The 12605-nt window shown below is 36.8% G+C and overlaps 2 protein-coding genes across 2 annotated transcripts; both read left to right on the forward strand.

Annotated features, from left to right (window-relative positions):
- The first annotated feature begins 168 nt into the window (after window positions 1-168).
- On the forward strand, window positions 169-3880 carry LOC111388737 (probable protein phosphatase 2C 63). The gene is made up of 4 exons (XM_023013527.1): window positions 169-534; window positions 1244-1617; window positions 2871-3107; window positions 3429-3880. The coding sequence occupies exons 1-4, from the start codon at window positions 276-278 to the stop codon at window positions 3711-3713; spliced, it is 1155 nt and encodes a 384-aa protein (XP_022869295.1). The 5' UTR covers window positions 169-275; the 3' UTR covers window positions 3714-3880.
- Window positions 3881-6033: 2153 nt separating this feature from the next.
- LOC111388746 (pentatricopeptide repeat-containing protein At5g02860) lies at window positions 6034-8868 on the forward strand. Its single transcript, XM_023013535.1, has one exon. The coding sequence runs from the start codon at window positions 6179-6181 to the stop codon at window positions 8636-8638; it is 2460 nt and encodes an 819-aa protein (XP_022869303.1). The 5' UTR covers window positions 6034-6178; the 3' UTR covers window positions 8639-8868.
- The last annotated feature ends 3737 nt before the right edge of the window (window positions 8869-12605 follow it).

The raw sequence follows: 12605 nt of genomic DNA on the forward strand, positions 1-12605 counted from the left end.
GGATTCGATTGACTTCTTTATGTGGCAAAACTATGGTCCAAAAATTGATTTTTTGCCTTAACATTTCCTCCGAACAGGGGTTAATTAAGAAGGGAAAAAAATAAAAAATAAAAATAAAAAGCGCGTTGGTGTCAGCAAAGTACATACGCCGTATCCTCGGACTCCCTCTCGTCAAACGGCCATACATACAAAAAATTAAAAATAAATTTCTCTTACTAACATTCAAACCTAAAGAATTCTCATAAAAAATTTCAACCTGTTCGATAAAGACCAAGATGTTGCGATCCTGCTGTTGTCGGCCCTTGGAAAGGTATATGGGGAGACGGAGCAGTGACGGATTGCTGTGGCACCTTGACCTGAAGCCGCACTCCTTCGGCGACTTCTCGATCGCTGCCGTACAAGCCAATTCCAGCATGGAGGACCAGAGTCAGATCTTTACCTCGGCGTCCACCACCTACGTTGGAGTCTACGATGGCCATGGTGGACCTGAAGCCTCCCGCTTCGTCAACCGCCACCTCTTCCCTTATCTCCAGAGTAATAATTTCGATACAAAATTATACGTTTCTTTTGTTGCTTTTGCATGTGTGCGCGTGTGGTTTCTAGATAGGGTATGCGAATTCCGTCAATACATGGATTGTATTTGAAGATCATTTGCTATATGTTGCTCAATATTTTGATTTGACAGGTTTTTATTTTCTCTATGGACAATTAAATTCTGTTTTCTCTTTTGAAAAAATGAAAATTGGGCTCCAAATTCTCTTTTACATTGCTGAAGAAAAAATTCAAATTGATGGTTCTAAGATTTTAAGCTTTTTAGACGAGATGGTTAACATGCATCAACCTTTAGCTAAACTTCATGGTCTCCGGGAGAGAAAATGTAAATGTCTCATTCATAACCTGCTAGTGCTTCTTCCCAAACAAGCTGGAGAGTAGTAGGTCTCACCAGCTTTCTTTTATTAGGTTGCTCTGGGTTGCATTTTTGGATTAGGTTGATGGAACTAGGTCTCCATTAGTTTGACGACTTCGAGGCAGGAACTTAAGACTGCCTAATAGCTCAACTGTTTTGATCTTTACACCATAATTTATTTGATGGATATTTTTTCTTTCCTAAAACCTGTTGTCATCATAAAACACCCACTCAATGAAATATTTGAAATTTTCAAATCTACAGAGATTTAAGAAGCAAATCCTTTAAATGTAAATTTTTTTCCTCTCTGAAATGTATATGTGGGGTGTTTTGTAGAATTTGAAACTGAGCAAGGGGGCCTATCGGCAGATGTTATAAAGAAGGCATTTCATGCAACGGAAGAGGATTTTACTCGATTAGTGAAGCAATCAATGCCAGTCAAACCACAGATTGCTTCAGTTGGATCGTGTTGTATTCTTGGTGCAATTTCGGATGGTGAATTGTATGTAGCGAATTTAGGAGACTCGAGAGCGGTTCTTGGCAGAAGAGGTTTTGATGGGGAGAGGAATTCGGTGGTGGCTGAACGATTGTCAACTGATCATAATGTTTCATCTGAGAAAGTAAGGAGGGAGGTACAATCACTTCATCCAGATGATTCTTCTATAGTGCTCCAATGCCATGGAGTTTGGAGAATCAAGGGCATAATTCAGGTATTCATGTATACGAACTAATTTACTGTTTTGTGCGTGGGGAACGCTAATATGATTTAATTTTTAATTTGAAGCAAACTGGTTAAAGAATATCTTAGAATCTGAATAGGTGATTTTTAAACGATTGAGGCCATCATATTTCCTAATACCAGTGCAAAATCTTCGATCTCATTCTTCGTGCTGAAAAGCTACAATGAGTACCTACTGTCAAACTTTTACCTTACAATATTTCACACAGATGTTCAGATATGCTGATTTTGAAGGTTGAAAGCTATGGTCTTGACAACCCCCCACATTGAAGCCTTAGTTATATTGATTACTGTTTTTATTGATCACTGTTTTAGTTTGTTTATAATACAACAATATACTTCTTGTCTGTCATACTATCCAGTCTGGTACATCTGTGTGCGGGAAACATGCACCTAGAGTTCCTTATATTCCCTTGTCAAGCCATGCGCATTTTGGATAAATTTCTCCTTAACTATTCTCCCAGGTCCCATATGTGTGAGCGAAACATGCACCTAGAGCTCCTTACATTCCCTTGTCAAGCCATGCACATTTTGGCTATATTTTCCTTAACTATTAAGTAGGTAGTTGGAAGTATTTTCTTATGTCAAGATTGCAAAAAGGCATTGTGCTGAAGGATTTCTTTGATACATACTATGGATAAGACTAGACAGTATTATGGACAAGATTGTAGCGTCTTCTTTTTATTGCCTTTTTATTTTATTTTATTTTATTTTTTTTGTAAGTTTCCTTTATTTTATCTTCGCTCGCCAGTTCGTTGGAAGGAAGATATTTTGTGTTCTTCAAGGAACCAAATCAGCCACCTATAGTTCATTTTGATCGTATTATCCTAATCTATATGTCAAGTTTGTTCTGAAGGGTTGTATCTCCACTACTCTTCCAGGAGTCACATGCTCTGCCTCTTGGCCCTGTCTCATGCAGCTGAAGTCAAAGTAGCACACCCAGGCTTCCGCTCATGAGATGTACATGAAGATCTTATAAAGCAAAGTGTTGTGATTCTGGTGAAAGTTTAGTCTGGGGACTATAAATTCCTGATGTTCATATAAATATTAGGATCTATGTTTATGTTTCTTTTATAACTAAGAGGTATGTGTGGTGCTTAATAAGGAATAGAGAGCATCTGCCTCTCTTTTGTGTATCCTTTGCTTGTTATCTTCTGTTTATTTTTTATCAGTATCCCATGAAAATATCCTGAAAATGCATATTTTCTCCGTGCTTCTTTCCAGGTGTCAAGATCTATTGGTGATGTTTATCTCAAGAAACCCGAATTCAACAGAGATCCAATTTTCCGACAATTTGCAAATCCTTTCCCCATGAAAAGACCAGCATTAACAGCTGAACCCTCCATTGTAACTAGAAATCTTAGGCCACACGATTTGTTCTTAATATTTGCTTCGGATGGCCTCTGGGAACATCTCAGTGACGAAGTAGCAGTTCAAATAGTATTTAAACACCCAAGAGCTGTAAGTACCAAGTAACTGTACTTCTGCAGATATAATTTCAGTTTAGCTGTTTGTAGTTGGATTCATCTTGAACGTATTTCCGCTCATTTTAATCAATCACTCAGTCAAGGTATTATCTGTTTCTATAGATTTGCACCAGTGTGATATTCTAATGAAACGATCTCATCATTCTGTTTGGAATCTCATGAATTGACGCTATAGAAATGCTCACTTAACCTAATATACGTCATGTATTCCTTTTTAGAAACGTGATAAGAAAAATACATTTTTAGTTGGATGATTAACCAATCACGATGGTTTCTTGCTGTGAAACTTTTGCAGGGAATAGCGAAGAGACTGGTAGTAGCTGCACTTGAGGAGGCTGCTAAGAAGAAGCAAATGAGTTGTAAGGACCTTAAAAAGATCGAAAAGGGAATCAGACGTCATTTTCACGATGATATTACTGTGATTGTGATTTATCTTGATCATCACAAAACCTATTCCAGTTCCAATCACAAAGAAGGTTCTCTTGGCTACATCACTGCCCCTGTTGACATTTTCTCCAATAATTTTGATGAAGTTATTGAAAGTTCATCCGACAAGATTTTAACAAGAGTTGTATACTGAGAATATTATTGAATAGAGTGGAAAAATACAGGTTACTGTAGGTAAATCATAGTAAATGGTGGATGCTGGTGAAAGAAGGTAGATTTTGAAATCTAGAGACTGCATCAATGGTCATTTTTTTTCGTTTGCTTCTTTGCTTATTGATTTTGGTCCCAGATTTGCTAGCAGAGTATGATCCTGATTCCTGAAAGTTGAAGTCCACCATATTCTGTTCAAGAAAAAGTAATACATTGTGTTTTTAAAGGAGAAAAAGTGCAATAGCAACTATGCAACAACTAAGTGAAACTTTTAGAGACAATATATGTTCTACCAACTACTAATAGAAATGCAAAAAATAAAGAGTTGAAAAGTTTGTTTGCTTGTTTACAATTCTTGACATCCTAAAGAAACTAATGTTCTCAACAAACATGGAATTTAAGGAGAACACCTTAAGGTTGTTTCTTTCGTGATTCATCTTCCAAAACCTAAAATTATGCAAATAAAATTTTACTCCGATACCTGTCTTCAAACAAGTAGGAGACTATCTATGTGCGATGTTGCTCTAAAATTTTGCAAGTGGATATATCGTGACAAGTAGTTCAACTATTGTTCCCTCAGAGACTACTATTCCTTTTATTTCTTATTGATCCAAACTTTAACTGATTTAATTGGTTTTGCTAAAAAAAAAAAAAAAATAATTGTAAAGTTATTTTCTATTTATTATAAGCAACGAGGATAAAATTACATATTTATTTTTAGGGATCTTTGTATCTGCTAAACTTGAAGTACTTGCAATGAAATGATAAAAAAATATAAATTATCACCATGGACATTATAGATAAATAGTTAAAATTTTTATATGCCACAAAGAAAAAGTATTTATTATTTGTAGGAATTTATGACACGATTCAAATTTTCTATGCAATCACAATATCATATTAACAAACATCAATTCTCTTTTGACATAATATGAAAAAGTTCCTTCGTCTGGTTCTTTTTCAAATGAAAATATTATGACAAATCTTTTGTTCTATATTTTCTTAGTAAATTAAAATATATAATATCAAGTTAAGTAACTTAGGCGAGAAACGGGTCTATTCTGTTTCCGGGTCCTCATGTTGTAGATAAGTTATGATGTTTTCATCTTACCCTTTATCTTTATTGTACATAAATTTGAAAATTATTAATTTATAGTTTTATTACTTATCTTGTTTTATAATTATATGTCCGTGTCGATTTTATAATATGTAATGAAGTTCTTTCAATTTATTTATTTATTTTTTCAGCGGAGAAAGTTATTTGATAAAATTGTTCCTTGAAATAAAAACAAACTTAAGGGCAATTGCATTACAACCATAAAACTAAAAGTGCCATTTTTGAATGAATTTCGTAAAAATGACCACTTGCACTAATTTGAAAGGTTTGTACAAAAATGCAATTTGAGCAAAGATTTGGATGATTATTTGCGCCAATTTTCCAATTACCAAAAGGCAAACAAAAACAGTATGTGATCCTCGACCTCGAAGGGCTAATTTTGTTAGAGTTGTATCCATGCGCAGAAAAATCATTGTTCCCCTTCTTTGAAACCTTCACTTGTCGGGATTGAATGAACTATCCGAGCTGTCGATGCGCAAGTGTGAGATCCTTTTCGACATCATTCCATTTCGAGGGACTCACAAAAATACCCTAGATGGTGCCCAAATTTGTCTGACGCGAATGAGTGTCTCAATGATTGACATAAATGTAAAAGCGTTTTAATGATCGAGATTTCAGGCTCCGATAGAGTCCATTTTTCTCGTGCGAAGACTCAATTGAGTACTAAAATTTCTCATTGGTTTTGATGGGTTACAAGTCGTCTGAGCTGGTACAAATTGGTCAGGTCTTGTCAAAAATTCCATTTTATTTCAATTCATAAATACTAACGAGATTAGATCATGAGTTAGTTTATCGATTTTTTTTCGATTGAATCGGTTGATCTGATCCAAGTTTAGTAACTATACTTAACACCATAAAGTATAGTATCTGCTCAATAAACACGGCCTTGTAATTGCCCCCAGGGCACATCTCTAAGTGGTAAAAGGGGAGGGTGGAGAAATCCAACTTTGCTTGAGGTTGCTACGTCAAGGGTTCGAATCCTGAAATATGGATTTGGCTCTTGCCATTCACGTTCACATGTTCGTCGGAAAGTGGGACATGGGAACGAGGCATAACCTGCGATTTACCTCCCTCACGATACTCCAGAATATGGGCGGTGGGAGACCCTTAAGGTTGGGGTTCAACACAGCCTTGTAATTTATCCTCTCTTTATGTACCCCCATTAATCCAATTCTCTTTTATATTTGTTAGTTTTCCAATTCCGAAATTTCTCTCAAAATTCAGAACAGATATTTTTTCGCTCAAGTAGACCACCCCAGCCCATTGCTGTGTCTGGCTCTGGCAAATCCCCTTCAACCTGTCTCTATCTGGTTGTGTCTTGCTGTGCGCCAATGGCGGAAAAACTAGCTCTCCCTCTTCTCCTCCCTAGCCCGCCACCTTCAAAACCATTCTTCCAAGAGCCCCAACCCAACCCCACTACCCCTGCACCTCCTCCCTTAACCCCCCTCCTCCATGATTGCCTCCACCAACGCCACACCACAAACACCTCCTCCACTTCTGTTGAACCCCAAAATCCTCCCTCTTTTATCCACCGAACACGTCGCCGAATTGGAAAACACCGTGACCCCAACAAGGGCAAGCCATGGTCTCACAACCGCCTTTCACCTCAAGGTGAATTCATTCTTCAATCTCTTATTGACCCACAGTTCAATATTGAGAAACTCGAGGAAATATTGTTGAATCTATTTAACTCGTGTGATGAAGAAATGGGTTCTTCGGAATTGCTTATAGAAACAATTTGTTTTGATGTTTTGGGTATAATTAAGGCTCTGGGGTATTACAAGAAATGCGACCTAGCTTTGAAAGTGTTTGAATGGATAAGAAATCGTCCGGATTCGGATAAGTTGGTTAATGGGTCTGTATTGGCTGTGATTATAAGCATGTTGGGGAAAGAAGGCCAGGTTTCGGCCGCTGCGTCTTTGTTTCATAATTTGCATAAAGATGGATTTGGGATTGATGTTTATGCATATACTTCCTTGATAACAGTTTTTGCTAGCAACAGGAGGTATAGGGAGGCAGTGATGGTTTTCAAGAAAATGGAGGAAGAGGGATGCAAACCTACTTTGATTACCTACAATGTGATTTTGAATGTATATGGGAAAATGGGTATGCCGTGGAATAAGATTATGACGGTTTTCAATGATATGAAGAGCTCGGGCATTGTCCCGGATGCTTATACATATAATACTATTATAAGTTGTTGTCGACGGGGGTCTTTGTATGAGGAAGCAAAAGGGATTTTTGAGGAGATGAAATCAGGGGGATATGTTCCGGATAAGGTTACATACAATGCATTGTTGGATGTTTACGGAAAGTCCAGGAGGCCCGATGAGGCCATGGATGTTTTGAGGGAGATGGAGGTCAATGGATTTTCACCTAGCATTGTGACTTACAATTCCTTGATATCTGCTCATGCTAGGGATGGTTTGTTGGAGGTAGCAATGGAGCTTAAGTCTCAGATGATTGAGAAAGGAATTAAGCCTGATGTTTTTACTTATACGACTCTGTTGTCAGGATTTGAGAAAGCCGGGAAGGATGAATCTGCAATGAAGATTTTTGAGGAAATGAGAAATGCAGGTTGTAACCCAAATATGTGTACTTATAATGCACTAATCAAGATGTATGGCAACAGAGGAAAGTTCACAGAAATGATGAAGATATTCGATGACATAAAGGCATGTGGATGCACGCCAGATATTGTTACTTGGAATACCCTTCTGGCTGTGTTTGGGCAGAATGGGATGGATACCGAAGTCTTTGGAGTATTTAAGGAAATGAAAAGATCGGGTTTTGTAGCTGAGAGAGACACTTTCAACACCTTAATCAGTGCTTACAGCCGGTGTGGATCTTTTGATCAAGCCATGGCTATTTATAAGAGAATGTTGGAAGCCGGGGTCATTCCAGACCTTTCCACTTATAATGCTGTTTTAGCAGCTCTGGCAAGGGGAGGGCTATGGGAACAGTCAGAGAAAGTGTTTGCTGAAATGAAGGATGGTCGGTGTAAACCAAATGAGCTGACATATAGTTCCTTGCTTCATTCATATGCTAATGGGAAACAAATCGAGAAAATAAACGCTCTTTCTGAAGACATATATTCTGGTACAATTGAACCACATGCTGTGCTTTTAAAATCTCTTGTTCTGGTATATAGTAAAAGTGATCTTCTAGTGGAAACAGAGCAAGCTTTCCTAGAGCTAAAAAGAAGAGGTTCCTCTCCAGATATAACTACTCTTAATGCAATGGTTTCCATATATGGCAGGAGGCAAATGATTGACAAGGCAAATGAGATTTTGAGCTTCATCAACAAGAGTGGGTTCACACCAAGTTTGACAACTTACAATAGTTTGATGTACATGTACAGCCGCTCAGGAAATTATGAGAGATCTGAAGAAATATTAAGGGACCTTTTGTCGAAAGGAATGAAGCCTGATGTCATTTCATTCAACACTGTAATATATGCTTATTGCAGAAATGGCAGAATGAAGGATGCCTCGCGAGTTCTCCAGGAAATGAGGGAATCTGGCATCGTTCCTGATGCTATCACGTACAATACTTTTGTTGCAAGTTATGCTGCTGATGCAATGTTCGTGGAGGCTGTAGATGTGATTCGATACATGATAAAGAATGGCTGCAAACCGAACGAGAGCACATACAACTCCATTGTAGATTGGTTCTGTAAGCTTAGTAGGACCGATGAAGCAATAATGTTTGTAACTAACCTTCGCAAGCTCAATCCCCATGTTTCGAAAGAGGAAGAAAATAGATTATCCGAACGATTGAGGATGAAATGACTGCAGTATTATTGTACATTTTTTCTCCGAGTCATCTCAAGATTCTACAGCAACTGTTAATCAAGCTTCTGTATGTAGGGAATTTTGGAGCCATGTACTTGTTTTTGTAAACAATGGGATTTAACGCAGAGCAGAACTGGGACAACAAAAGATTAGGGTATGTACAGCCACCTTTGTAATAAGTAAATATGCAGTTTTTATGATATACTACAGCATATTATTTTGCTTTGCCTCTGTTTCATTTCTAATTTTTTAAACGATTTTTCTTGGAAGTGACTGCAATGAACCGGTCTATACCGGTTTCGGGGTTACTTTCCAATGCTCCCCGTTCTTCCGTTCTTCGATTGTGTCCCTTCTCCACCGATCCAATGCTTTAACCCGGACCACGGTTTATGCTGTTGGTTTCAACTATGGGTTTAGCTGTCTATTTCCGATGCGCTCCGTTCTTCCGGTCTTTGACTGTGTCCCTTCCATGGTCTGTGCATGGGAAAAATCCATAATTTTCATACTTTCAAGCTACACTTTCAAATTTAAAGAACTTGATAAATTCTTTCAAAAATCAAATATTTACATTTTGTGACATCTGCTAAAAATTTCGCAACCTAAACGTATTCACAATAAACACAATTTATGGTTATAAACTCACAGTCACATGCTAGTCACAAATCGTACGATGTTACAATCACAAAAACACGATCTTTGGGGCCACAATCACATATTTTAGTCCCAAATCACTATATTTAATAGTTCACCAATTATTTATTAGTCATAAATTACCCAACTGATTTCAATTACTCAATTAATTGGTCATAATCACATTTTATTCCATACCCACTCCGCTATCGCTGATACTGCTCGAATCATTGTTACCACCTCTAATTCACAATTTATCACGACCACCACCTCCAACAAACCATCACACCACCTGCAATCCTTGCAATTTCCATCGTCGGGATCAATTGTACTAGTCTAAAATGAAAACCTCTCCCTTTCACGCAAACACACACACACACAAAATTGTAGAGGTTCCTCCCTTCACTTAACCCAACTCACTAAATTCACCACCGCCACTTATCATTCGTCACCCCCACACCTAGTTCATTAGCTACACCAACACAGTGTTCAAGTGATCTCAGCACCTCAGATCTGCAACCACAAATCGAGTGGTTATGGTCGAGGTAGAGTTGAGATGGCTGGCATTTGGTGACTATGAGCTTCAATGGCGAGTGAGGCATGGAGTGTGATGGGCGATGATGGCGTATAGAAAGAGATTATAGAGTTCTTTTAGAGAGACACAAGTGGTTGGATGTAAAATGAATTGACATAGAGTGTACCTAATTTTTAAATGAAATCTTCAGCGCCTAACTTTTGAAATAAATAATTACAATACAAGTGTTAGCGTAACACTGTAATTTCCTCTATGCATTCAGCGAATATCGTTATAATGTACTCCTCAATTGTTTGTTCTTCCCTCTAAATTTTCTGTTCAGAATTCTCGATGACAATCCTAAATGGCAAGCACGAGACTACTTATTACGATCCTACCTAATTTAAGTCCTTGTTCATTCTTTTACCTTGTGGATTGAACCCAGTGACAATTTTACATTTTCTTATAATCAACTCTAACATTATTCAGATAAAAGTAAAACCACATTTATTGCTGCTTTCTACCTCGATGTCCACACCAGTTGCACTATGAAATCAACCGAACAAAAAAATAACACAAGTAAATATCAACCAATTACTGACTCCTAACTATTCATGTACACGGAAAAGTGAAAAAAATTCATGAGCATGGAACAGCTATTACCATCACCACAGGTCTATTACGCTCTTGAAGAAAAAAAAAATGCCACACCAAAATTGAAGTAGCTCAATAACCCGATCTTTTGGGCGAGAGCCAACGTCACCTGCATTATGATCTGGGAAGTTTCAAAACATGAGAATTCAAATTGTGTTGTCTGCAAAAGCATAAGATAGATTAAAGATATTGAAATCTGCAGTCATTACAAACATTTCGTTTTCAACCCCAACATAAGGATCAAAAATCAGAACTACTCATCCATCTCAGACAATGAAAAGAGTGTTCTTTGTGTAGGCATGTTGAAACTAGACTATAAAGGAAAAGCATCACTAATGTTCACTAGCTTTTCCACTAAGAGTAATACCGTCAATCGAACTTGAACCACATAAACAGAACAAGTGCTTTCCATGCAAGATGTAGAGTCATTCACCATTCGCCTGAATCTGAAATATGGTTATTTAAGAAAGTGAGGATTAAGCAAACCAGCAATCTCAAGGAACCCAACACGATCCCTTCCTCCAAAAATTTGCTTCAGCTTCTCATCACAGATAATGACTTTCTTATCAGAAGGATCCTAATAGCGAGACAGAGATCAAGTCAGTTTCACATCGCATATAAATACAGAGGCAAAATCATGGCTGGAATTATTTTATATATATAAACACGAGTCAGGTTTCATTAAATTGATTTGTGGGGAGCATGCACATCATATGAGAACACTATATAGATATTTCTTGCATCCATAGGAAATAAAGGGAGGCATATAAAATGTGACCTGGTTCAATATTTGGATAACCAAATCAAATATCCAAACAATTCAAGCATGTTTCACCACGTCCAATATTAAAAAAAATAATAATAATAATAATAAACAAATAAATTACAGTTGATTGTTTACATTGTAGGTTACAACCAAGGAATAAAGCACTGGAACTTGTATGTTTTATGACTAAAGATAAGAAAATATCCCTGCTCAATATTTGAAGAGCTAAATTGATTACCCCAAACAACTGAAGCATGTTTCATGAAATCCAATATTTGAAAAAGAAATATTTACAGTTGATTATTTATTTTGTTGGTGACAACCAAGATATCAAACACACAAAATGAAATTTTTTTACAGCAAGCACAATACCAAGGAGGGAAAACATAAAATACACTTCCACCTTTTCTTATTCAACAACGGGGTTGGGTTTAAGGGGTTGGAAAGTGCTAAGCTAAGCAATCAAAGCCTAAATTGGCGACTATTTAAATTTTACATATAATTGAATTGATGTAGAGAGCGAATGCTGGAAAAAAATTCCATAAGTCAGTTTAGAAACAAAGCACCTATTTGGTTTAGATAAAAATCAGACTTTCAGTAAATTTTGATATAAGTTGATGGAATGTGCAGTTGAAAAATTGTATATACCATAAAATGTGTTATTAAAATTAAGAGTTGACTTTGAATTGGTTTTTAATCGATTTTTTAGCGGAACCAAAACGGGCAAAATAAGCTATTCGAAATATGAATCAACATGGTGATCCGAAGCTATGGAGATTGAACTCATGCCTACCATATGAAGTTTGTAATGGCACATGTTCCTGTATTAATTTTTTAGTTGATGCAAAAAACCAACTGAAATTAAGATTGCATGAACTTGTCTAGAAGATTAAAATTCAGAAACATAATTGATGTAGTACAACTACAATTAGTTTCCTACTACTATGATGTTTTATATTTTTTAGCAGTTTGATTAGATTAGAGTTTTATTAGTTTAATAGTTTCCTTATTACAATTTCCTAATCCTATTAGGAATAGAGATAATTTACCTATAAATATAGGACACGTTGTACAATTTTCATTTCATCAATTATTCTTCAATCAATGCAAGCAAGTTATTCCTAGAATTTTCTAATTTTAATTCTTGTTATAAGAATTTCATTACGCTTCCGCACCAAAATTGGTATCGGAGCAAGGAATTCACCTAAATCTGATGGCTGACGATGGTTCGAGTAGCAAGCAAACCACCAACAACGTACGAAGGTTTGAAAAAATTGAACAACTAGATGGGATGGAAAGAAGCTCTTCGCAATATCACGCAGATACTAACTGTGATGACTATTGAGAATCACCGTGAGTCCAGTGCAGAACAATTGGGCAGGTGTGAGACTCTTTGCAAA

The sequence above is a fragment of the Olea europaea genome, chromosome 3 (genome assembly GCF_002742605.1).
Source record: "Olea europaea var. sylvestris chromosome 3, O_europaea_v1, whole genome shotgun sequence".
NCBI classification, from domain to species: Eukaryota; Viridiplantae; Streptophyta; class Magnoliopsida; order Lamiales; family Oleaceae; genus Olea; species Olea europaea.

What these genes read in the sequence shown, in the direction of transcription:
- LOC111388746 (XM_023013535.1), top strand. Translation starts at nt 6,179, where the DNA reads ATGGCGGAAAAACTAGCTCTCCCTCTTCTCCTCCCTAGCCCGCCACCT.
- LOC111388737 (XM_023013527.1), top strand. Translation starts at nt 276, where the DNA reads ATGTTGCGATCCTGCTGTTGTCGGCCCTTGGAAAGGTATATGGGGAGA. An exon ending in CCTCTTCCCTTATCTCCAGA is followed by an intron (nt 535 to 1,243) that starts GTAATAATTTCG and finishes GGTGTTTTGTAG; the next exon opens with AATTTGAAACTGAGCAAGGG. An exon ending in GAATCAAGGGCATAATTCAG is followed by an intron (nt 1,618 to 2,870) that starts GTATTCATGTAT and finishes GCTTCTTTCCAG; the next exon opens with GTGTCAAGATCTATTGGTGA.